The following is a 26,382-nucleotide window of genomic DNA, read 5'->3' as shown; positions in this document are numbered from 1 at the left end:
GTTCACTCTGTGACAACAGGAAAAGAAGTTAACCCAGAGAAAAAGAAACCGCAGAGACATCCAGCTACAGGCTTTCAGTAAATAAATGTTAGGTCTAGTCAAATGAAACACTCTGCAGCTACTAAAAGCCATATTTTAAAGAATATCAATGACTTGTAGAAACATCATTAATATGATGCTAACAAAAAAATAGCACAGGAAACAAAATGTGTACTACATGAGCAGGAGAGGGCTTTTACGGTGGTTGGATTATTATTGCCTTCTATATGTTTTTTCTTATATTTCAAAAATATCTGTAATGCTCTTTTTTCTAAGCAATAAGAAAAGAAGTTAAAATATAATGACAGGACTTCCCTGGAGATGGTTAAGACAGTGCTCCCAATGTAGGGGGCGTGGGTTCAATCCCTGCTCAGAGAACTAAGATTCCACATGTGGCCAGAAAACAAAATTGAACAATAATGACAGAGAACCTCTGAAGCCCAGAGGCAGACCTTTGGCTATTTTAACACTGTTCAAGATTCAGGACCAAAAAATGATCATCTTATTGGTCCGCAACCCGGCTCTTCACCAAATTCTCAGGATGGGAAGCTTGGACTCCTTTCCAGAATTGTTTTTCCATGTCTTTATTTGACACTTTAAGTAATTTTTTCTGCTAAAGACTTTCATGTCCTTAGTAGGTATTCATAACTACTTCACAGTGGTGGAACTGGACCTTGCCCAGCTCATTTGAAGGATTTTTACCTGGAACGGCATCTAAGTAGAGCATACATGTGGCTCTTTTACTGTCTAGACTGAAAGCCTGTTGGAATTGCCTTATGCTGAGTAGTTACTGCCCCTTAAATAACAGCAAGAATGAAAACAATAACATTTTACATTATTGGATTGCTTAACTTTCATATGCTTCCCACATTGTTAAGACTATATCACTATGAGAAGGAGGGGATCTCAAAAGGGCACCTGACAAATGCAGGCAAGTGGTCTGTCAATGCAGTCACTCCATGGGTGACGTTAACTGTTTTTAACTACCTTCCTTGTGCAGGCAAAGCCTTCTTTGTAAAACACAGGGCCCTGCATCTTGTGGAAGACTACAGAACAGATGTGGAAGTTGCCACAGGTAGGCTACACAATTTCTAGGAACAACCATTCAGTGACTAATTATTGTTAATTCATGTTATTCTTCAAAGTCATTTAATGCTTAATAATTCCTTCATACATCTGTAAAACATATGCTGCAAAAAATGCACTTCTCACATCCAGATTTGAGATGTGCCTCTGCTTCGAATAGGTACTAGGTTCTGTCATTACCCTGTGACTGCTCCAGAAAGAGAGCCCTGCTGAGAAGAGAAAGTGCCAGGGAAATGGCCCAATAGCATCCAGACTCAGTGACTTGTCTTATTTCATAAGAATAACAATGAATCTTGCAGCAGTATTCTACTAATGATAAACTTAATTGTTTTCCAAGGAAGCTAAAAACAAATTCATGAGTAATTTTTTAAAAAACAAAAATGTGTTCTTTCCCCCTTAAAAGGATAAAATAAAAGGTCTCCCTGTGGTAGACCTGGAATTCCAACACTGCTTAATTCCAGTTTTATTTTTATAAGACCAAGTCTGGTCAGTAAACTTCACTTCCTTATAAAACCTAGTAATGTATCCACAATTAAACAGTAAAACTATTCTCTGATTCACATCTCATTCACTAAACAAGAAATCCTAGCTTGAGTAGCCCAGTGAGTTGTTTACAAAGGAGAGCTTTCATATGGTTCAAGTTTCTTCTGCACACAGCTCAGTTATAGACGCTGTACTCACGTCACTCTGCAGGTCATAGGCCTGCCGAGCATGGATGACGTCGCTCTGGTCGGGCAGGCACGTCCACTGGTGCAGGTAGTTCTTGTAGTCTATGTCACTGACCAAGGTCTGGCACTTCTTGGCCAGCACCACCCCCAGCATGTCCACTGGGCTGCTGAACTTGGTCTTCCACTTCTCAAAGTCCTTCTTGTACTCCCGGTCACTCTGAATCTTGGCCACATGCATGGACCACATCATCTTGGGGTCATCTTTGATGTCCCGGGCTCCAATGTGGTGGCCGAGCTGCTTTCGATAACCATCTTTGTATTTGTACTGAAATGAAAATGCACAAATCAGATTTTCATTAGAAGCTTTTAGAGGTCACAAGTCTGTACAAATCACCTTGCTTATATCACAGTTGTAGTTGACTTTTGCTAATAAGCAGTAATTCAAGGCAGTAGCCTACCTTTCCTCTAGAAGCTTATAGTGGGAATAAAATAGATGGAATTTATATGATCGTAGTGTATACCCCAAATCACCTACAGCCTAGTAATAATGAATAGTTCCAGAGGCAGGAGGTGCACCCAGTGGAGAGGCCATTTGGACCAAGGAACTTGGAGAAATGGGTTAGACACTAAAAGCATATCAGAAAAGAGATGCGCTCAGTGACAAGACGGGTTTAATAAGTAGTAAAATGATTGTCTGGTTTCTGTGAAGATAAAGTCAAGGTCAAGGACTGCCTGCAGCAGCAACAGAAAAGAATTTAACATTTCATAATGGATTCAGACATTCAGTGATGGTGCCAAATTTGGCATCATTTTGCAAACTGATTCAACTAGGGGAGCTGATGTAGCAGCCCAGCTGGTTAGATCACATTCCTAATAAAGTCATAGGTTCTCATCTCTCATGGACTAACAGTGTTTTTATTATTCCATGGCCAATGACATCGTCCTAGAATCCAAGTTAATTATCCAAAATACATGTTTCTAGTCACAAAGATAACTGAGTGAGAAAGTATAAATGGGTCAACAGAGGCAATATAGTACAGTGGGGAGGAATGAGATGGACTAGAGTTTCAACTCCACCACCGACTAAGAGTTTGACTTTAGACAAGTTGCTTAAGCAATCCACAAAACAGGGATAATCACAACACTTACATCCTAGGATAATTATGAAAAGTAAGTGACATAATGCATGTAATACTCTTAGCACAGATTTCTCAGTGCTTTTGGTTATTATTATTTTGGTATCTATTATTATTTGTATTAATCCACTTGTAGGAAAGGCCCAATGTATGTAAACTAAAGTGAGTCACTAATATGACCTTCCTACATAAAACACAGTGTATTACCATATTCCCAAATAGTGGGCCTTGAATTTTAGAGCAGTGGTCTGTTCTCCAAGAATCCCCTGAGGTACCAGGGAAGGATGATGGTTTTATCCTGTAAGGTACAAGCCACAAGCCAGGTGCTGTTATTAAGGGTGCAAGCTTGGGCTAGTCTGGTACTGATCAACTGTCTTCTCATGGTCGTATAAGGGTGAATTGTAATGATAAGTGTCATATGCATTTTTTGAATTAAAATGCTATATAAACCCAGGCCATGATTCTCACTGGGAGAACTTAAGTTTATGAGTCACTCTTTCCATCAGCACTGTGACAATATATAAGTACCTCCAAGCCTGCAGCTACACTCTAACAAATTCCACATGAACGGACCTTTCTCTATTCTTGGTGGGTCAGCTTTCACTGTTGCTACTGTGTCTTAACGGTTATAAAAATTTAATAAACATTCAATGTTTTATTTCCCTCAAAGCTAGATTTTAGAAAAATCCTACACAAATACATCAGGCTGTATTTCCAAAGGGCCAAGAAAGTTCTTTTCAAAGATTTTGTTCAGTGAAAATGTCCCTTCAGGCTGACCACATACTTGCAGTAAAACTGACAACTCACATCACTGATGATGTCCCTGGAGGCCTTGGCTGCCACAATTGGGATGGCATCACTTCGCAAGTCGTAGCCTTTCTTCTTTGCCTCTTCATGGGCAAGTTTGTACAGACTCTAAATTTGAGCAAAAAAAAAAAAATCCATTAGATGTTGACATTCATATCCAAATATTAACAGAGAACTAAAACAATTCACTAAGTTCTACACAGGTAGGTGCCTGAAATCATCTCACTGTTGAGAGTCCTATGCTTTGTGATTTTTTTGGCAAAGTTGAGTCTTAAAAATGATATCTATATGGAACATGGGACCTTTGTTTTTCATTTTTAAAGTTATGTTACATTAACTATATATAGAGATATTATTGTTTTAAAATTTTGAGTTTTAACAATGAATCAGTTTTGGAAAGCTGAAACGAATGGGTCTAGGTGGCAAAAGTGGACAGGAGGAAAACTAATTCAATCTAGATTTATTCTGCACCAACTCTGTGCTGTGGCAGGGCTTGGTACTTGAGAGGCAAAGATGAATATGACCTCTCTCACTTTCAAGGTTGCCGGAGAACGGATGGAAAGACTGATGCGGAACAAGCTGCCAAGAAGTCAAACTACAAATGGTGCTTTAGCCATGTTATTAGAACAAACTCCAGGAAGGAGAAATTGGTTCCAAATTCAAAGATCAGGAAGTTTTCTGCAGAGGGAGTAATCTTTGCATTGGACCTTGAGTGATAAATGTGGCTTCAATAGACTGAGATGGAGGTCAAGGGCACAGGGACTCGTGTGAATCAAAATACGAGGGATGTCAAAGGAGGTGGGGGCAGCGCCAGGCGGAGGAAATGGCAACACAGGACTGAAAAAAGTCAGGAGTTGGGCTGTGAAGGCCTGGCGATAAGTTTGTGCTTAACCCTATGTGAAATGGGAAACCCACAACAATATTTGAGGGAGAATGACATCATCAAATTTGCATTTTATCTTCCTGTCCTAAATGAGAAAGAAACACAGCAGAATTGAACTAAGCTAATAGAGAAAAGTCGGAGAAAGCAGACCAGTCAGGTGAGGCCCTCAGTTCAGGGCATTCTTCCCGGGCCTCTTTGAACCAACCGCAACATACAGCAGCTCTGAGCTTTTGCAGTAAAGACAGAGCTGACAATTCCAAAAATGCTGAGTGGCTAGTTTCAGGGGCCCTTTGCCGCTTAAAACACTTGTTCATATAGCACGTACTTTCCTGTAACATTACGGGACCTATCCTGCAAGTTTAGTTGAAAACTCACTTCTTTTTGAGAGTGGCACTTGGTGTTTTTAGTTTGGGATGACAATTTAGAGTTAGTTAGATAAGCATTAAAAATATAGTTTGTACCCCCCAAAAATAAAATGACTTAAGTTGGTGACAAATTAACTTAAATTCTCTCAGTTATATTCTGCAGAAGAGGAATACATGTTAAAACAGGCTGTCAAAGAAAGAATATTTTCCTGGAAAGTAGCAGAAAGCTGGGAGAAAGAACTAATACATCAGTGGACAGACTCTTGGATTCACAAAAATCTCCATAGGCTTAAATCAATAGGCTCATTCTAAGAAGAAAAAATTGCCGAGATATAAATGTAAGTCTGAACTGAAATGTAAGTTGCCAAATGGATAAATACAAGATAGAGGAAGTCGAGTTTAAGTCCATGTAAGTTGTGTTAGGGTTTTGGGTGACCCCAAGTCCCATCTGCACCAGCAGTGACATAGTCGCCAAGGACTCCTAAGGCACAGGATGAAGAAATGGAGGGTGAATGTCCAGAAGAGCAAATGCAAAGTCAACGGTAATCTACATTAGTCATTCCTCACCTGCAGGACTGTGTTCGGTTCTCAGAGTTACATTCTAGCAGGGATGTCAGGTGAGGAATGTCCAGGAACTTATAACAACTCTGAGAAGAGTACTATTATAATGTTAAACCCACTTTCCAGGTGGAAAAACTGAGGGACAGTGGGGATGTTTAGATTAGAAAGAGAACATGGGGTGAGTTGGTGGGGAGGCACACAGTAGCCACCCCGTCTCTGTGGGTCTTAGAGAATTATGTGGGTCTGCAGAGAGAAACCATTGACCCAATACATGAGAAGCATTTTGTAAAGGAACTGCCGGAACAAATGGGTTGATTTTTGAGGTAAGCATCCTGTCACTGAGGACACTTAAGCTAAGGCAGGATAACGGCTTATTGGGTGAGGACTCCTGCCCTAGAGCAGAGGCTGACCTCTCAGCCTAAACATCTGTGGTTCTAATTAAGAGTAGCATTGACACACATACACTTTTTGTTACCACGTGTAAAAATAGCTAGCTAGTGGGAAGCTGCTGCATAACACAGGGAGCTCAGCTCTGCTGTGCAATGACCTAGACAAGTGGGGGGGTGGTGGTGGGAGGGAGGTTCAAGGAGAGGGGATATATGTATACACGTAGCTGATTCACTTTGTGGTACAGCAGAAGCTAATACAATGCTATAAAGCCATTATACTTCAATTTAAAAGAATCTGTGGTTCTGATATGGGGCGGCTCTATGCTCACAGAAAACAAATAGGAAATGGGCTTGCTAATGTGTATATTGATAGGTCTCCTCTGTTTCTCAGTTATTTGATTGTACTGTGATTTTAATCCTTGACTTAAACCTTATAAAAATTGTAAATTTTGACCCTAAACTATAATTTAGGAAAAATAAAGCATGTGTGGAAAATAGGTTTAGCACAGCTATGTAACATATGTGCTATGTGCCAAGTCGCTTCAGTCGTGTCTGACTCTTTGAGAATCTATGGACTGTAGCCCGCCAGGTTCCTCTGTCCATGGGACTCTCCAGGCAAGAATACTTGTGTGGGTTGCCATTCCCTCCTCCAGGGAATCTTCCTGACCCAGGGATTGAACCTGCATCTCTTATGTCTCCTGATAAGGAAGAGATAAATGTATTTTGGTATATTGCCAATTTCCTAACTTAAATTAATAAAAGAAGAAAGTATAGTTAATCTTCTGGTTACTGCTTTAATTATCAGTTCTTAAAATTTACACTGCCTAAATGATAATTTGTGCTACTTCAAGATTGATGCTTAGGATGGTAATTGAGAAATGCAAGAGTTGGTACTCACATGCAGCAAGAAATGGCATTCTCTACAAATTGGTCATTTAGTATTACATCACCATGGAACAGATTAATTGAAATACGAAACACCATGCATATGTCATAGAATTAGCATCTGCTCCCACCTCACTGTAGTTGATTTTGTTCATTCTTGCCAACGTAATTTCTGGTGTGTCTGGCATGATGTGGACCTGGGTCTTGTCTTTGTCCCAGGCTTCTGTGTACAGACGCTAGCAAGGAAAATACAAAATGTCATCAGGAAAATAATTCAGTGTATATTTCATAGAAATTTCAGGGCCACAAGAACTTTAGAAACAAAGATAACAAGAGGTTATGCATTTTATACACATTATGTATTTTATACCTATCTTCAAGTAATCAGTTCATAGTAGAACAGATATGTATGAGTGTCTTCTGATACTCAGAATTGTATGTTAACAAAAGGAAATTTAGAATATCTTATGCAGAGATGATTTTCCATAAAAATGTGCCATTTTATCAAAATCATGAAATAACTACTGAGGTAAATGTTAAAATATAAATGGCGTAGATATTAGATATGGATAGGTATATATATAGAGAAAGGCAGACATATCTTTTGTTGCTCAATTCTCTATTTCTTTCTTTTCTTGATCATGTTTCTTCTCCTTTGGTCCAGCTTTAGGAGTAATGACTCTCTGAATTGTGAAGCCTCACCTTGTTCATATTGATGGCGTTGTTCTTGGCCAACACTTGTTCCAGAGAATCAGTCACGCTAGTAAATTTGAATTTGTCTGGAGGCTGGCGATAGATTTTATCACTCAAAATTTCACTCGCCCTCTTGCATTTTTCCACATCTAAAGAGCCAATGGGAACCCAGCCGATGCCTCTTAGCCATTGGAGATCTGACTTGTACACATTCTGTTAATACAAATAGTAAGTATTTATCTCTGGTTTGGGAAAACATTTTCATCAACAGGACATGAAATAAAGTAAGAACACTTTTGAAAATGTAGTTTGGTGGACAGACAGGGTATCAGACAGTATTCCTTTGTGGTCTGGAGGGTTTGACATTGAACACTCACAGAAAAGAAGAAATGTTTTCCCCCACTTGCAGGGGCTGGAGAGGTTGGTGCCACTTATCCAACAGATGTTAATTCACTGATTTCCCACCTTTGCATGTCATTAGGATCCTCAGTACTCACGTCACTCTGAAGGTCATAGGCCTGCCGAGCATGGATGACATCGCTCTGGTCGGGCAGGCACGTCCACTGGTGCAGGTAGTTCTTGTAATCTATGTCACTGACCAAGGTCTGGCACTTCTTGGCCAGCACCACCCCCAGCATGTCCACTGGGCTGCTGAACTTGGTCTTCCACTTCTCAAAGTCCTTCTTATACTCCCGGTCACTCTGGATCTTGGCCACGTGCATGGACCACATCATCTTTGGATCGTCATGTATTGCTCGGGCACCAATGTGATGGCCAAGCTGCTTACGATAGCCTTCTTTGTACTTGAACTAGAAGAAGAAAATTACTGATGGTCACCTAGTATAACTTTTAGTACAAAGATTACTAGGCTCAGATTTTCCTATTCATTAAAAATGCTTTCCCCCTGAATATTTCTTGTCTGGAAAACTCCACGGACAGATGAACCTGGCAGACTATAGTCCATGGGGTCACAAGAGTCCAACATGACTTAGTGACTAAACCACCACTCCCGAATATATAATATGTGCATCTGCATCCTATAAACCATAGAAAAAATAAAGCTTGTATATATGTATACAAAAAGAAAATAAAAATTAAGACATTCTGCCATTTAGTGATAACTGCTGATGAAAATGACTTTTTGTGGGGGGGTGTGTGCATGTCAGAGAGACAGTATATTAATAAAATTAGAATGGGGTCATATTGTACATGGGTTTGTGTCTGCTCATTTCAGTTATTATTTAAGCATTTTCCTATGTCATTATATGTTCCCTTGTATGTGTCCAACCCTTTGTGCATGGACTATAGACCACCAGACTCCTCAGTCCATGAGATTTTCCAGGAAAGAATACTGGAGTAGTCAGCCATTTCCTCCTTCAGGGCATCTTCCTGTCCCAGAGATCAAACCCAAGTCTCCTGTGTCTCCTGCATTGTAGGCAGATTCTTTACTGCTTGAGCTGTCAGGCAAGCCCATGTATTCCCTACAAACATGATTTTTAATGGCAGCAGGTATTCCACTATATTGTATTATAATACTTTTAATCCTTCTGTGACTGTTGAACATTTTTTTTAAAAGTATGACAGCTACTTCCCATATTTTGGATATAAAGAGAAAATATGCTTTTGACTTCACAGACAATAGAAATAGAAGGATAAACATTTCTAGAAATGTAAGCAAATCCATCTTTTAAAGTAAATAAATATCCAATAAGTATCCACAGCCAATCACAGGATGCAGAGATAAACATACGATTCACGTGAATGGTTGGACTATAAACAGAATAATGTGTTCCATTCCTTCAGAATCTCGTAGGTTTACTGGTTCACAGTAAATGCCTGGGTTAAGAAGGGATCCTATGATGAGTTCAACTGCATATATGTCACTTTGTTTGCCGCTGATGTGTAGTCGCTAAGTCATGTCTGACTCTTTGCAACCCCATGGACTGCAGCCCGCCAGGTTCCTCTGTCCATGGGATTTCCCAGGCAAGAATACTGGAGTGGGTTACCATGTCTTCTCTGGGGGAATCTTCCTGACTCAGGGATCAAACCTGAGTCTCCTGCCTTGGCAGGCAAATTCTTTACCACTGAGCCACCAGAGAAGCTCTGTACGTCATGTGGCAAAGTCAAAAGGCTGTCTGAGCTATAGTAAAGCAGCCAATACTTTTGTTCAGCGGGGAATGGACATTATTTCGAAATGCATGTTGCTGTGGATTCAACCACAGCTAGAAGTTAGCCTTTATGTTGACAGTTTCATTACCATTATTTTAAACTATTTACTTACAAGATACCATTAGCTAAAGCCTTAACCTCACACTTGCTCTGCTACGTATCCTTGAGAGAATCCAAAGCTGAGCAGAGAACTCTGCAGGCGCACTTACTTCACTTGCGATGTCTCTGGAGGCCTTGGCTGCCCTGATAGGAATGGCATCTATCCGCATGTCATAGCCTTTTCTCTTGGCTTCATCTAGGCCAAGTTTGTAGAGTTTCTGAAAAAAGACATAAATCTTTCAAGTCTGATCTATAAAGTACAGTGTAAGAAAAAAAATGATCACGCAGCATGAACACGTTGCTTACCTCACTGTAATTTATTTGGTTTTGTTTAGCTAGCAACACTTCAGGAGTGTCTGGCATAATGTGGACAGTGGTTTTATCTTTATCCCAAGCTTCTGTATAGAGGCGCTGGAATAAACAAAAACAGGTGTGACTAGCTCAGGTCAGTAATGAATCTAGTTCTTAATGAGAGTAGAGAGTCTCCTCTATGAGTCAGTACTTGTGACACCTTTGGGTCTAGATGTCACATCAGTAAGAAGCGCAATACTTACTTTAAAACCACTTTGAAAGTGAAAGTGTTAGGTGCTCAGTCGTGATCAACTCTTTGTGAATCCATGGACTGTGGCCTGCCAGGCTCCTCTGTCCATGAAATTCTCCAGGCAAGAATACTGGAGTGGGTTGCCATTCCCTTCTCCAGGGGATTTTCCCAGCTCAGGGACTGAACCCGGGTCTCCTGCATTGTAGGCAGATCCTCTACCGTCTGAGCTACCAGGGAAGCCCACTTAAAAACCACTTTATGGCCAAGCAAAAGAAAGGAATGTAATTTTTCTTTTATAGAAACAGATTTCAGTGTTTACACACACATACAAAAATTAACATCCACCTCAAGTTAAAGAAAGGACTTACATGGTTCATGGTAATAGCATTGTTTTTTGCCAAAACCATTGGGATGGAGTCCATAAGGCTGGAAAACTTAAATTTATCTGGGTGCTGACGGTAAACATGGTCACTCAAAATCTGGCTAGCTCTCTTGTTCTTCTCATCCTCAAGAGAGCCACTAGGTAGCCAGCCAATGCCTCTGAGCCACTGAAGGTCAGACTTGTACAAATTCTGAAATTTTAAGTGATAGGCCATTAAACAGAAGTATAATGATAGTCCCTAAAGATATAAAATTTTGTTTTATATTACATTATAAAATACTACATGATACATTTCAATGCTTGAATTCCCTGGGAAATTTTAAAATTTTGGTATTTCTTGGGAATCTACAAAATATTCACATTAGAAACAGATTTTGAAAGACATTTGTAAACAGAAGAACACAGAGAACATCAAAATTCGACTAGATCAATAATCTGGAGGTTTCTACCAAAGCAATGGGTGCTTTGCTGGTGTTTTCCTTTGTGAAATTAATGATGCTTCCAGTATTTGTGTGACTGGATAGAATGTGGACGTCAGTCCAGGGAAGTAGAATTCAGATGTGGAGGGAACTTTGACACTTAGGAAAGCAGACATGGTTTTTATTGGCCAGTAAAGAATCTTAGACTCACGTCACTCTGCAGGTCATAGGCCTGCCGAGCATGGATGACATCGCTCTGGTCAGGCAGGCACGTCCACTGGTGCAGGTAGTTCTTGTAGTCTATGTCACTGACCAAGGTCTGGCACTTCTTGGCCAGCACCACCCCCAGCATGTCCACTGGGCTGCTGAACTTGGTCTTCCACTTCTCAAAGTCCTTCTTGTACTCCCGGTCACTCTGGATCTTGGCCACGTGCATGGACCACATCATCTTGGGGTCATCCTTAATGTTTCTGGCTCCAATGTGGTGACCAAGTTGCTTGCGAAAACCTTCCTTGTACTTGTACTAAAGGAGAAAAAAAAAAACGTGTCTTAGAGTCTTTTGAAGATTAACTTATGTTACTCTTTGTGGTGAATTACAAAGCACATTAACTCCAAATATTTTCATAAGGCTAGAGAGCCACAGATTTGTTTTTTTCTTTTTTTTGATAGGAAAGATTAAAGGCTAAATCCAGCTACAGATTCCATACATAATAAATACATCCTTGAGTTTATTCTTGTCCCATGCTGCATCCCTGGGATCATTTCACTATTTTTAATTTGTTACTTGGAAGACTCTGTTCAATTGAAAATTAAACTGAGACTTTTTTGAAGTGAAAATTGCAATCTAATCAGTACAGAGAAAGGATAAAGTCTTACTTCGCTGGCAATTTCCCGGGACGCTTTAGCTGCTTTGATTGGTATGGCATCAACGGGAAGATCGTAACCTTTTTTCTTCAACTCCTCATAACCCATTCGGTAGAATTTCTGTTAAGAGATGAAAATCAATTTGAAAAAAACTGTTTCCCATCAACAACTGCAGCGTAATGAATCCAGTGTGCTAAATATTTTAAGAGTTCATAAGAATAGCTTCTGAGCTCTAGAATACTCAAATGTAACTGGAAATTGTGCCCATTGATTGCTGATGATCTTGTTTTAAATTCTAAAGCTCTTCAATTACCTAGACCAACAAAGTTAAATGATAGCTCTTCCCAAATATTTATGAGAATTAGACAAATAAATTGGGAGGTAAATGAAATGAAATATCATCAAGGTGCTGTTTTCCAATTAACTTTGACTGTTTCAATAGAAGTTTTCGTTAGAAAGAGCAATGTCTTTGCCATCTAACACTAGAGTCTATTTTACCATATAGGGCTGTCCAAAAGTAGGGTCCACATTTTTAGGCAAGAAACAAAGCCCTTCGTAATTTTTACATGTAAGATTTTTTTTGAGGAAAGTTTAAATATCGTATTTTAAAAGTTTAAGTGAAATAATTTCTTTCTTCAGATTTGTTACATAATTAAATAACTGAGAATATAATTTAATGCACTTCATTCAGAAACCAGATTGTTTAAAGTACCTATTGACTTTGGACTTGTTTTTCTATTTTAGTCCTTTGTGGTATTACTTCAGTACATTATTTAAGGTCCTCATATTAGAATTTGTTGTTAAAGAATTAATTTTTACATCTATAAAACTTCAGGAGGGTATACTATGACAATAAAAATAAAAATGAAATTATCCTACAAAAGTTTTTTATGCTCATCCAAATTTTATTGGAATTTCCTGTGTGTCAGGCACTATAGTGGCTAAGCACTGTAGATCCAATATAATATGATTTGTCTCTGCCCCCACGAAGTTTCTGTCCACACATGGTAGAGCTATACAGACCATTACAATATGACAACGTGCGTAATAATGAACCACAAGGAACAGACAGCACATCCTTCCAACTCCATTCAACAGAGTTATTGGGATCCATCCAGTTATTGGGATGTTCAAGCTAAAAGCCGTTAAATGAGGACTCTTAAGTCATATGAAGTTTGTTAAGTAAAATGATTTGAGTATTCAAAATAGCCTCCAAATAAATTCACTGCCTCAGAAGCAATCAAAAGGAGCTATCTGAAAATACATGTTTCATTTGGAAACTTACATCACTTGTGTTGATTAAGTTTGCTTTAGCCAGAATAATGTCAGGTGTATCTGGCATGATGTGAACTTGAGTCTTGTCCTTGTCCCAAGCTTCTCTGTAAAGTATCTAAAATGAGACAAAAGGGTTTTTCAGTGGTGTTCTTAGCTTAGTTAGTGACATAGTTAATGTCAAATAGTGTTACTAATTCATCTAAATTAAGCATTATAGTAGCATAAGCAGAAAATAGGTATAGCATTTCTTGACTTATGAGACACAGTTGACTTTCAAAATACAATTATGGATTACCTTTTCAAAGTTGCAACTAACCCTGCCTGTAAGAAATCAGCCCAAGTAGTTAAAGCCTTTACCAACATCATCAAACAGAGCAGCAGTTCTCCACATTTTGGGATTATAACAGTCTCCCCCAGGATTTAATTAGGAGACAGTCTTTATCTTCTGGCTTCCCGGGGGCTCAGTGGTAAAGAATCCGCCTGCCAATGCAGGAGATGCAGGTTCAATCCCTGATTTGGGAAGATCCTCTGGAGGAGGAAATGGCAACCCACTCCAGTATTCTTGCCTGGAGAATCCCAAGGACAGGGGAGCCTGGTGGGTTATAGTTTATGGGGTTGCAAAGGAATCAGACACAGTTGGGCATGCATGCATCTTATCTTTTGGAAAAATGACACATTCGGGGTATGTCTAGATTTTAGGGAGTCTCATTTCCTATGTGGTTTATCATACAGTTATACCTCATAACTGTTTGAGGGGATTAGGATTCCCCCAAAGGATTTTGTATGAGACTCAAAGTTTCTTGTATGTCCCAGGGTCATTCTCTTTTTTCGACAGAAAACAAAGGGACCCAAACAAAAATCTCATTGATATATTATAACCACGGGGTAAAAGTCTGATGAAAAATAGTGTGCTTACATTGTCAGAGAGTCTTCCCACAAGTTACTTATCAATTACAAAGGATAAAATAGTAACTAGACAGTAGAGAAACCTCTCAACACCATTTCGCCCAAGCGATCAAAGCTAAAATAACCAGTAATAGGATAGATTGATATCATGTGCTTCCTCCCATGCTGTGCAGAGGAGGATGCAACATGTGCTATCCTGCCAAAAATACAGAACCTGAGTCTAATCATGAGGAAACAGTAGATAAACCCAAATTTACAGAGATTCTGTAGAACAACTGGCCTGCGCTCTTGATGAATATGAAGGACTTGTAATGCAAAGAAGTGAGAAATTATTTCAGATTAAAACAGACTAAAGACATGACAAATAAATTCAATGTGTGGTCTTGGGTTGGATCCTGAATCAAAAAACATTTTTCATTTTCTTTAAAGGACGCTTGCGGTAAAATTGAGTAAATTATGTACACTAGTGTTATTTTAACACTACTCTTCTGATTTTGATCATTGCACTATGGCTATGTAAGAGAATGTTCTTATTTTTAGGAAACACACTGGAGTATTTAGGGATAGAGCAGTATCAGGAAACAAAACACACACACACACACACACACACACACACACACAAACACGTAGGAAAGAGAGGGGGCAGGGGAAAGAGAAAAAGGCAAATGTAACAAACGCTAATTGGTGAATATGGGTGAAGATATACATATGTATATGCATATACATGCACATATAAATTATGTGTACTAAGTTCAACTTTTCTGCATGCTCAAATTATTTCAATATAAAAAACTTTAAAGTCTCATTGGTTCCTTGGACTTGTCAATTTCCCTTTGAGGCATGCTGTGTGGGGTGTGAGGGGCTGGCACTTTTCTCCTTCCTGACAAGCTTACTATGGTCCTGGTAACCCAAGGACCTCAGGACTACAACAAAGCAAGGCTTCTGAATTTCCTTATACCTTTATCCTAGACCTGGACTAACCTTTATGATTGAGGAAGATCAGAATTTCTCAGCCTCAGAACTATTGGTGGTGTTTACCGGAAGATTTTTTGTTGTGGGTGGGCTGTCCAGACTTCAATCCACTAGATTCCAGTAGCATGCCTCCCTCAAGTTATGACAAGTTATGAGTGTTGCCAAATATCCCCTGTGTGTTGAACTGTCCTTAGTTGAGATCCACTGAGTAGGCCTATTCCAATGCCATGTGTCACTTTCACCTCACGGAAAACAGAGTGTTAATAATGTTTGTTTACACTGAGGTCGATGAACTGGTCTATTCAAAAGGAGAGACAGCAGGCTCCAGGACCCCAGGGGCCCTTTCCTGAGGCCTAAGGAGGTCAGTCTCCTCTAACAGGGGCATACTGTAGAGGAGGTCTATCCTGAGACTTTGATGTTGATAGGCTTCATGATGCAGGGTTTTTCTATTGGCCACCATATTAGTTCAGAACTTTATACACAGCCCCGTTTCACGGAGAAACAAGAAACTTTTCAAAAGGGGGAAATAATTTGTAGACATTTGTTGCCTTATCAGTCACCTGATGGATTCAAATTGCCATCATAAAAACAAAAAAATGGGAACATGAACATTCCTAATAAAACTCACAGGTCAGCAATTACTATAAATTTTGGATATCAAAACTGCAAGAAGTCTACGAGGGGCTGATTGGGCAGAGAGGAGTCACAGTTCATCAAATGCTTTTGTTGTGTTGTTGTTTGGCTGCTAAGTTGTATCTGACTTTCGTGACCCCATGGACTGTAGCCCACCAGGCTCCTCTGTCCATGAATTCTCCAGGCAAGAACACTGGAGTGGGTTGCCATTTCCTCCTCCAGGGGATCTTTCCAACCCAGAGATCGAACCTGCGTCTCCTGCACTGGCAGATGATTCTTTACCACTGAGTCATCCTGAGAAACTATCAAAATGCTTACTATATGCTAATTAAGGGCTTACATATATTCTATAAAAACTAACATATATGTAAAATATATAAAATGTTATATATATTTAGATCTTTCCCAAGACCCAAAGAGTTATTATTATAAATCTATTTAAATGTTCTTAGCTCCAAAATCTTAGTGCACATAATTCAATGCTCTGTAATTTTCAGGGTTATGCTTCTAACTGAGGAAGGTAGAGTAATCTTTCCCTTCTTTGCATAGAATTACTCTACACATCTTTCATTTATTTTATTCAATAAATGCTTACTAGTATGGGCACCTAGTATCATACTAGACACTGGAATCAGTGCTGGAGAAGGAAATAAGAAGGAAATGGAAGATATATATATATTTATTTATATTTGTATTTATATAATCTATTGTGATTCAGCTAAGTGAACTGTATTAAAATCACTTGAAAGAAAACATATTCTTTATGACATTTCCCCTGTGCCTGTGTAAGGTACTCAGAATCTCTCCTTCTAATACACTGTACATCTGGGTCTTCAACACACACAAGTTTCAAATAAAGAAATATGTTCAATAGTTTTCTTGTTATGCTTTGGGTAAATAAGCAAGCAAGCTTTGGGTGACAAAAATTGATACTAACTCGTTTTACAAGATCCACTGTAGGGTAACTGATAATTCAAATGAAATAACAAAATAAAAAATTGATGCTGTGTGATGCAATGCTGTGTTATGCTACTAATTTATTAAGCAAATACTGTTGAGCAACTACTGGGTATCTGGCAGTATAGTTTCTTTCATCTCCGAAAAGGTACTCACATCACTCCTGTTTTTGGCATTTGTCTTTGCCAGAACTATGTCCATGGCGTCAGGAATGCTGGTGAACTTGTTTGTATCCGGAGGCTGGCGATATTTCTTCTCACTGATGATTTCTGAAGCCCGTTTGTTCTTCTCTGCCTCCAAAGAACCCAAGGGACTCCATCCTATGCCTTTCAGCCACTCAAGGTCAGACTTATACAAATTCTGTGAAAATACAAGGCATGTCACAAAAATTCCATCCTCATCTGGACCCTTGACTCAAACAATTCTATGCGTTTCAAAAAAAAGGTATGTTTTAGATATTCAATAATAATTTGTCTATCTAGTTTCTGTCTCTTTATGATTAAATGATCACTCATATGAGATATGAAGTACTATACATATAAACTATGAGATTTAGTAGAAACTGACCTGACTCTGTAGTTCATAAGCCTTTTTAGCTTGGATCACGTCATTCTGATCAGGCAGACACGTCCACCCGTGCAGGTAGTTTTTGTAGTCCACATCACTGACCAAGGCCTGACATTTCTTGGCCAGCACCACCCCCAGCATGTCCACTGGGCTGCTGAACTTGGTTTTCCACTTCTCAAAGTCCTTCTTGTATTCTCTTTCACTCTGCATTTTGGCTACATTCATGGACAACACAAGCTTTGGATCATCTTGCAGACTCCGGAATCCAATATGGTGGCCGATTTGCTTGCGGTAGCCTTGTTTATATTTAAACTGAAATCAGAGGAAACAGTTCTCTTATTAACACAAACACAAGTTAAACTCTGTTTTCTTTGTTTGCGTATTTCCAAAACTGCAATGAGAATTTCATTTAACTTGGTAAGAAATGTGAAAACTGGTTGATTCATGCTCAGATATGGCAGAAACCAATACAACATTGTAAAGCAATTATACTCCAATTAAAAATAAACAAATGTAAATTTTAAAAAGAGGAAAGAAAAAAAAAGAAATGTGAAAGCTTAAGTAGAGGCTTCTGAAAAGACATAATGTAGCTGAGTATCAGGGCAGGTTATGATGAGAAATTAAATTCAACTAGAGGCAGAAATATATGTTGGAATGTGCTAGACATTATGTATGCTGACTCTAGGGTAGCATTTGATAATGCTTATAGGAATAATGGGAAAAGTATAGCTAAGTGGCAAAAAAAAAATTGGGAAGATTCTGGACTTGATGAGCAGGCCTAATAGTGTAGAATAATTTATTAAGCTGCAGGGTTTTTTAGTGGTTTGCCATATAATTGTGTCATATAAACTTGTCTTGTTCAGGATCTATTCCTCTGTTGCTCATAAAAACTGCCAAATATGTTAGAATAGAAACAAAATTCCACAAGATCTCAACATACTGCCAAGATAGGTCAAAATGAAATACATAAATGTAAGAAAGTAATAGTGAAATCCAATATTTAGATTCAATTGGGAAAAACTGCATTACTGTTGGTGACAATGACAAGAATAATAGTAATAATTGGATAATAGCATTTACTTGATGCCAGATGCTGAACACACATTATACTTTACAAAAGTACGTTCTACTCTCTCTTGTTACCCAGCTTCATGGTTATGTCTTATTAAAAATGCTCAGGAATTTACATGGACCATCAGCTCAATGTGTGCAATATGACAAAATTGCTTTTTAAAAAGTATATTTCTGAAGAGATTCTGTAGGAGTATAGATAGAGGCAAATCAGAAGTTCATTTGCTCAGCCTGACCTGAAACAGTAACGCAATACCAAGTTTTAAGATACTCTGTTTTGAGAAGGGTTTTGAAAATATAGAATATATCACAAGTGGAATGATTTAAGGACTTACAAAGCTAAAAACCAAAGGAGAATAAGAAACTTGAAACGTTTGAAGGGATATCAGGTGAAAAGGGAAATATGCTACTCTGTGGTGTTCTAGAACACACGTCTAAGGCTGACCAGTAACATGTTTAAGTTTGAAATAAGGAAATATGTAATGGCAATTAGAAATGATCCAGCAAAGAAACAAACTGCCCTGAGAGACACAAAAAATTTTATATTTGTAAATATTCAGAGACCTATTAGAATGGAGAGAAGACCTATAAGAAAGGAGAGAATGATGTTGAGTGGGAGATTAGATTAACTAAACATTGTTATCTTCTAACTGTAAATTCTGTTATTCTGACTTATTAAGTATTGATAAAAATAGCTCTAATCTCTTTAGGTGGCATAGATACAAGAACCATTTGAAACTGAGAGGAGATAAAATCTCTACAATGGTGGGAAATTCATTTAAAGTTAATTCAATTTTAGGGTAAGATTTCAAAAATTTCCAACAGACTTACATGAAAATAAATGTTGTTTCTTAGGAAAGTATTGATGCAATGTCTTAATTTCCTAAACTATCTTTACCTCATAGGGAATTCTAACATTAAATGAAAATGAGTTTACTTTCTGGGGACCATTCAGACATCACTATTGCTTTAGGTTCATCATTGCATTGATTCATTTTAATGAGATATTGACCTGCAAGCCAGAGAGTGGGTAATAACACATCATCTAATTAATTTCCCAACACTTCTGAAGTGCCACAGATTAACTGAATTAGAGAGAAATTTCCCTTATAGCCTTAGAATTTATTGTCAGATTGTGTTTAGACATGGTTTCTCTCCAAATCAAATCCTTCTTTTGCTTTGATTTAAAGATTTTGATTAAGAGGCTGTGACAAAATTCTGGTAATTTATTCTCTATAACTGAAATTCTCCAAAGTTTTGGTGTTCAATTTTTGGGGTTAACAAAATGATATGTTTGAATTTGTGGAATCTCTAAGTTGAATATTTATAAAAATTTAATTGACCAATAGGAACTGTATCCAGTTTTTTCACCAAATTTACTACCCTTTCCAATCATAATTAGAAGTTGCCTTGGCAGTTGCCTGGCAGTCCAGTGGTTAGGACCTGGCGCTATCATTGCTGTGGCCGGGGTTCAATCCTTGGTGGGAGAACTAAGAGTCCACAGGCTGCATGCAACCAGGAAAAAAAAAGAAAGTTGCCTTGAAGAGCGAATATCCTTGTTTTATGAACTTTCTACCAGATATTCAGGGGAAAGTTAAGTCCGCTGTATGTTAAACCTAAATTCCTGCCACTTCCTGTATTTTCTACACCCTGAGCCAATTTATTATAATTATAATATTATATTATAAAAGCAAGGATGGCCTAAATAAAAAGAAGTGACAGTGAATTTTAAATATGTGAAAGAAAAATCTATTAACATCAGGTTGTTGAGGTTATGTATTGTCTGGCACTTTGAGTTTGTCTAAAATAGACAAATAGAAGACAGGAAAATTGTTTGCAGGCAAGCAGGAAAACAAAGTTTTTGGTTCTTTTGTAATGTGTAGAAGCAACACAACCTATAATGTGTCTTATAGGTTCTCTGGCTCAGTCTCTACTCAGGAAGCCCCTTTTTTGATATTCAATCAGTGAGAAAGAAGAGTGGATTGGGGTAAGTGAAGAGGATAGGAAAAGATGAAGGAGATTGCATCACATTTTGAAAGGTGAGGACTATCTGTAAAAAATCATTACCAGCACACTAAAGTACTAGATTCAGACATCAATATATCCTCATAGAAGTCAAAAAATACTTACATCACTAGCGATGTCTCTGGAAGCTTTGGCTGCCTGCACAGAAATTGCATCAACTGGGAGATCATAGCCTTTTTTCAAAGCTTCTTCCCATCCAAGTTTATAGAGTTTCTGAAAATTAAAGAAAATATTTACCATTATTCAGTATATATGAAAACCACAAAAGATTACTGAACAGAAGTTTACCTAAAGAGTAGACATCAGATTCTAACATCATCTATCTTATCTCTAAAAATATGGATAAAAAAGAATATAAGCTGTTTAACAGAGCAATGACTTAGCATCAAGTGATCTGGCATCAACTTTTTTTTTTTTGCCTCTGAGACTCACTTCCCACTACCTTGGTATTAATAGTATAGTTGAGTATGGCTTTTTCCATTCAGACATAATGTATTCATATCAGGTATATTAGGTAGATTTCCTCTACAGTTAAGTACAGTCTAGGCCTACTAATTTGAATATAGATATTAAAGTAATTGATTAATAAAAGGTCAGGTAACAAAATTTTAATTATCTAATGATAAAAGTCATAGAAAATGAAATGCCTTTTGTAAGGTGCAAAAAATAAGTTAATCTTTTTGACTCAAATTCATTGAATGGATGCATGTACGTTCAGCTGGACAATAATAAAAAGAGCTGAAGGTCATCCAGTGCTTACTGTGTGCCAGGCACTGTGATGAGAGCTGTGCATGGAATTCCTCATTTGGTCCTCACAGCAATTCAATGTCATAGGCACTTTAAAGGTACCAATTTTAGGAATGAACAAACTAAGGCTTAAACCCAATATTACACAACTCATAAATGGGAAAGTCAAAGCTCATACCAGGTCTGTTTGGTGTATTTTTCTTTCAATAACTTGAGATTTATTGATTTTTCTACACTGTGCCAAACACAGTTAGTATTGAGATAAACAAAAGAGGCACAGTACCTACCTCCATGGAATATATAATCACAGTCGTTCACTTGCTTCTAACCACCATAAATTTCAACATCCCTCTATTAACCACTTTGAGTCATTCATTTCCATAGCTTCAGCATTTACATCAATTATATACCATGACATCATTTAATATGTTTAATTATGTATTTTACCTCACTGAACATTGTTTGATTTTGCTTGGCTTGTAAAATATCTGGTGTATCTGGCATCACATGAATCTTCGTTTTATCTTTGTTCCAATCAACAGTGTATAAGTACTAGAAAGTTAAAAAAAATGCATTTAAAATTGGAATAACTTTTTAGGTCAAACAAGAAATTAAAAAAAAAAATAACATTTGAATGCACTCAACTTTAATTAGGTTAAATTAATTTAGTAACTAAAGTAATATATAATTCAGAAAAGACACCAAAAATAAAATCAGACTTAAAAAATAAAAGAAAGAATTATTTCTAACTCAATTAGAAAGGCAAGGGAAATAAAAATAAGAGGTAGGGAGCAGAAAAAAATGGTGTAGGGGAGTGCTCTGGTACTGTTTGCCACTGCATAGCAGTGATGAGTCCAAATTAAAATTTCCCAAACAAGAACCAGAGGCTTCGAGCCCCACCTGGCTGGGAGTTTCGGGGAAGGGTGGCGGTTCAGTTTACCTTGTTCATGGTGCGGGCATTCTGCTTAGCAAGGACCATGTCCATGGAGTCATTCAGTTTTGTGAACTGGAAGTTGCTAGGATGCTGCCGGTATTTCTGGTCACTGGCATATTCAGTTGCTTTCTTGGCCTTCTCCACTTCTAGGGAACCAGCTGGACTCCAGCCAAGCCCTTTGTACCATTCATTGTAGTCCTGCTTGTATTCATTCTACAAAGAGAGGAAGCACGTTCCTCATTATCAATTCAGACACAAGAATGTGGCATAGGAGCCTGTCATCTCCCCTCTCACGCTAGGAACGCAATCATCACTCAGAAAGAAGATCACTTACATCACTCTGTATGCGATTCATATTCTTGGACAGCTGGATGTTCATGGCATCAGGGAGGAGAATATACTTGTGAATCAGGTGCTTGTAGTTGGTGTTGGTGATATTGGCTTGGGCGTCCTTGGCAGCCGTGACGCTGAGCATGTCGGCAGGGGTGTGGTAGCTGGTCTTGGTCTTCTCATAGTTTTTCTTGTACTCCCGCTCCGATTGCATTTTGGCCACTTGCATGGAATGAACTAATTTGGGATCATCCTCAAGACTGCGGAAACCAACCATCTTCCCCCTCTCCTTTTCATAATTGTGTTTGTATTTATACTGTGAAGAAAATTTGAATATTTATTCAGAGAAATTCCCTTGACCAGATATCATTCTAGTGTCAATGTTCTGTATTTCATAAAAAGTGATATTTGTATAGAATTCTGCAGTTCAGAGAATACGTTTTTCACATTTATTTATGTAACCTGATACAACTATACATTGTGAGGTGATGGCAAAGTTATTCTTACTGCCCCCATTTTATAGATGAGTAAACTGAGACCCAGAGGGATGAGTGACTTGCTAAGGTCCCTAAGGATTAGAACCTTGATCTTGTGATGATACACCACACTGATTTCTGCTCTTATGCTATTGTTAAAAGGGACCTGTAGTAGGTAATAAGAGTACAGCAAATAAGAAAAAAAAAAAGCAGACTGCTCCAAGCAGTTTAAAATGTTGCCCCAAGGAATCATCCAGCCAGTCTTACACTGATGAGAACAGGCTCAGTTATGAGACACACAGTATACTTTCAGGGTGGCTTTATATTTGTGGAGTTCTTTTTCAGATTCTCCATACTGGTGTAGTGGGGAAAAAATTTTGCTATTTATCACCAACTTCCCTCTATAGTGGGGAGATCCTGATACATGGAAAGCTTCGTATTCCACCCGTCTCTCCTGGGTTCAGGTGTGCAAGTTAGGGCTTATGATCTGGGAGAGCCAAATGACTCCAGCACAATAGAGGGAGAAGAATATGGAGTTCTTGGGATGATGCAGGAGTGGGGTAGGGATGGAGAGGAAGAAAAGATGAAGAGCGGAGAAGGTGGAGGAAAGAGAAAGTATGCCTGGGGGATGGCTAAGGAAAGAGTGCTCTGAATGCACTCTTCTCACTTCCCCCAAATCATTAATGTTCACTGTGAGTGGATTTCTTATTGAAACAAACAAATGCAAGAAGTGAGTCTCATTGAGATGACGTGTTATGGCAATGGTAGGGAGGCACACCAACTCTCTGGGGTGGGGGGAAGGCCCAACTTATAATATTTGCCAATGTCTCTGGTGTAAAGAGTCCCATCACAGCTGTTATCAAGCTGTCAATAGTTTAACAATGGGTTTGCAAAATTCCTGATTATTTCATAATCAGCTATCATGAGAACAAAAGATCAGCACCCCAGCACAGCCCTTTCTGAGACATCCTGTTAGGAAGACAGTCTACGAGGCAGTAGGCAAGGACAACACAAGTCTTCATTAAGAAGACTTAGTGAATGGCTTTGGATTTCTATAGGCTGCGGTCTTGGTGAGGGAGACCAAAGTAAGTTCATCCAGATCTCATGAGTCAGGGAGCTGACATCTAAGTTGTCATAATGTGACTGGCATTCTATTTTTTTGAAATATCCAAGAAAATACGAGAGCAAAGTTAAGACATGTTCATAGAACATAATGGGGCTACTGTTAGGAGGCATGCTTTTTTTTTTTTTCTCATGTTTTACTCATTCAGTGTTTCTAGAACTCAGCCCTTATTATTTTGGTGGGATAGAAACCCCCAGTCAGGTGACTGCTTTCCTTTAGACTTACATCACTTGCAATATCTCTCGAGGCCTTGGCAGCTTTGATAGGAATTGCATCAGTTCTGAGATCATAGCCTTTCTTTTTAGCCTCTTCGAAAGAAAGTTTGTAGAGTTTCTGGAAAGAGAGGCAAAGGAAACAGTTTTATTCTTAATAGGAAAATCTGAATTTATTTTCAAAGACTAAACTGGCACTGAAGTTAGAAATGTGAAAGTCCAGTATATTCTTATTGATGCATTTTGTCAAATAAGAGTTAAGAGAAGAAAACAAAATAGCTGTGTTTTTTCATCAAAATACTTTCACTATTTTGCAATGGACATTTTTATGTGTATAATTGTATGGATTCTACAATCCAAAAAGAAGTCAACTATCCCAAATCCCTATGTAATTCAAACAAACAAAAGAAAAAATACCTGGCAAGATTTGAGGGTTTCCAAGCAACTGGTTAAGATGAGAAAGGAAGTGAAATAAAACCCCTATGCAGTTTCTAACAGTACATGTTGCACATTCCTTATGGGGCTTGACCTAAATTCTTCAAAATGTTCTTCCCTCTTCATTTAACTTTTCCCAATACTCCCTCTTTAGAAACATTTCAAAAGCTTGGTAGAAGGACTCTAAGAAAGTCCTGGGATTCACTCTTTATCTCTTACCCTGGGCTCTAAGCCATTCTCTTTAATTCTCCTAGTCTGATAAAAAGTACCTACCCCTAGAACAAAATCCAACTCCCTTCGAATTCCTAACTGCTGGGTCCAAGTTCCATCAATAGGCCTATTCCTATTCTTATCAAAGCAAGATGAGAAAGAGAAAGATGCTCATTTGTGGAATCCCACTCATTTTCAAAACATTCACTCTCAAAATTGAAACATTAATCTGTTACTTTGTTTTTACTAGTTCAAATGGAAAGAAAGATGACAACAGGGGGAATCTTACTTACATCACTCATATTAATTGCATTTGCCTTTGCCAGAATAATCTGGGGGATATCAGGCATGATGTGGACTTTGGTCTTGTCGGCCTCCCATGCTTTTTTGTAGAGGTACTGGAAAGTTAAAAAAAGAAAGAAAGAAAAAGAAATCAATGGAAGTTAATATTTAAAATTTTTAAAGTCAGTACATACATATTGAAAGTGAAAGTGACAGTCGCTTAGTCGTGTCCGACTCTTTGTGACCCCATAGATTATATGGTCCATGGAATTCTCCAGGCCAGAATACTGGATGGGTATCCATAATATTTCCCTTCTCCAGGGGATCTTCCCAACCCAGGGACCAAACCAACCCAGGGACCCACATTGCATGTGGATTCTTTACCAGCTGAGCCACAAGGGATGCCCAAGAATACTGGAGAGGGTAGCCTATCCCTTCTCCAGAGGATCTTCCCAACCCAGGAATCAAACCAGGATCTCCTACATAGCAGGCAGATTTTTTACCAACTGAGCAATCAGGGAAGCCCCATACATACTTATTATTTTACACAAATATCAATAATTTATGTAGTTTTGTTAGCTCACTCTTATATTTTTAAAGTTTAAAAGAAAAATGTGCTCAAACAAGATAGTGGAGAGGATGTAAAATGGAAAGTAAAATGTCCTGTCTTCCTATTTTACAGCCTGGATATAGCATTTCCATCTTAGAATTTTCTAGGCATATTAAAGTCCACATATAGTCCTTTTGAAATATAAATGAAGTGATATATATTATTCTACATCTTGCTTTTTAACTTATTATAGGCTAGACATCTTTTAGCCTTCTTAAAATAATCAACTTCACTCATTTAAAGAGCTGCGTGGTATTCCATGAAGAAGTGCCACCTAATTGATTTAACCAGTTCTCCATTGATAGACATTTAATTTGTTGTTTTCATTTTCTTCTACAGTAAGCAATGATGCCATAATCTTTGTGGTGATTTGGAGATGCACCACCCAGATACCCATTCAAAGAAGGACTTGGTGCCTCAACTGTTTGCAGACAGTTTCCAAATTGTCACCTGCTTCAGGGTTTTGCTGCCTCACTCAAGAGCACATCTCCCCGGTGGCCACATTCAGGGATCTTCAGAGTTGAGGTACAAAGTCCTGGCCATTTTACCCAGCACAGGACACTCCTAACAGGCTGTGTCCACTCAACAGCCCTCTGTGGCACCGACCTAGGCTTTGTAAGGCCAGCATCCC

General features: G+C 38.4%; 1 protein-coding gene across 13 annotated transcripts in view; it reads right to left on the bottom strand.

The window, feature by feature from the left end:
* The window catches only part of NEB (nebulin), a 205,399-nt gene that overhangs the window by 112,957 nt on the left and 66,060 nt on the right, over positions 1 to 26,382 (bottom strand). For 12 of the 13 annotated variants that reach the window (XM_070476218.1, XM_070476209.1, XM_070476208.1 and 9 more), the window contains 19 exons: positions 25,153 to 25,257; positions 24,228 to 24,335; positions 22,408 to 22,719; positions 22,080 to 22,286; positions 21,587 to 21,691; positions 20,498 to 20,605; positions 17,297 to 17,608; positions 16,886 to 17,089; positions 13,272 to 13,376; positions 11,999 to 12,106; positions 11,334 to 11,645; positions 10,690 to 10,893; positions 10,087 to 10,191; positions 9,891 to 9,998; positions 8,010 to 8,321; positions 7,522 to 7,725; positions 6,951 to 7,055; positions 3,737 to 3,844; positions 1,807 to 2,118 (listed from right to left, as the gene is read on the bottom strand). In XM_070476218.1, coding sequence (XP_070332319.1) covers positions 1,807 to 2,118; positions 3,737 to 3,844; positions 6,951 to 7,055; positions 7,522 to 7,725; positions 8,010 to 8,321; positions 9,891 to 9,998; positions 10,087 to 10,191; positions 10,690 to 10,893; positions 11,334 to 11,645; positions 11,999 to 12,106; positions 13,272 to 13,376; positions 16,886 to 17,089; positions 17,297 to 17,608; positions 20,498 to 20,605; positions 21,587 to 21,691; positions 22,080 to 22,286; positions 22,408 to 22,719; positions 24,228 to 24,335; positions 25,153 to 25,257 — 3,444 coding nt within the window. The remainder of the gene's footprint in view (positions 1 to 1,806; positions 2,119 to 3,736; positions 3,845 to 6,950; positions 7,056 to 7,521; positions 7,726 to 8,009; positions 8,322 to 9,890; positions 9,999 to 10,086; positions 10,192 to 10,689; positions 10,894 to 11,333; positions 11,646 to 11,998; positions 12,107 to 13,271; positions 13,377 to 16,885; positions 17,090 to 17,296; positions 17,609 to 20,497; positions 20,606 to 21,586; positions 21,692 to 22,079; positions 22,287 to 22,407; positions 22,720 to 24,227; positions 24,336 to 25,152; positions 25,258 to 26,382) is intronic. The other variant, XM_070476214.1, reaches the window with a different exon arrangement.

This window comes from Odocoileus virginianus, chromosome 13 (genome assembly GCF_023699985.2).
Source record: "Odocoileus virginianus isolate 20LAN1187 ecotype Illinois chromosome 13, Ovbor_1.2, whole genome shotgun sequence".
Classification (NCBI taxonomy): domain Eukaryota; kingdom Metazoa; phylum Chordata; class Mammalia; order Artiodactyla; family Cervidae; genus Odocoileus; species Odocoileus virginianus.
The sequence above is the reverse complement of the archived record's forward strand: the minus strand, read 5'-3'. Positions and strand labels throughout refer to the sequence as shown.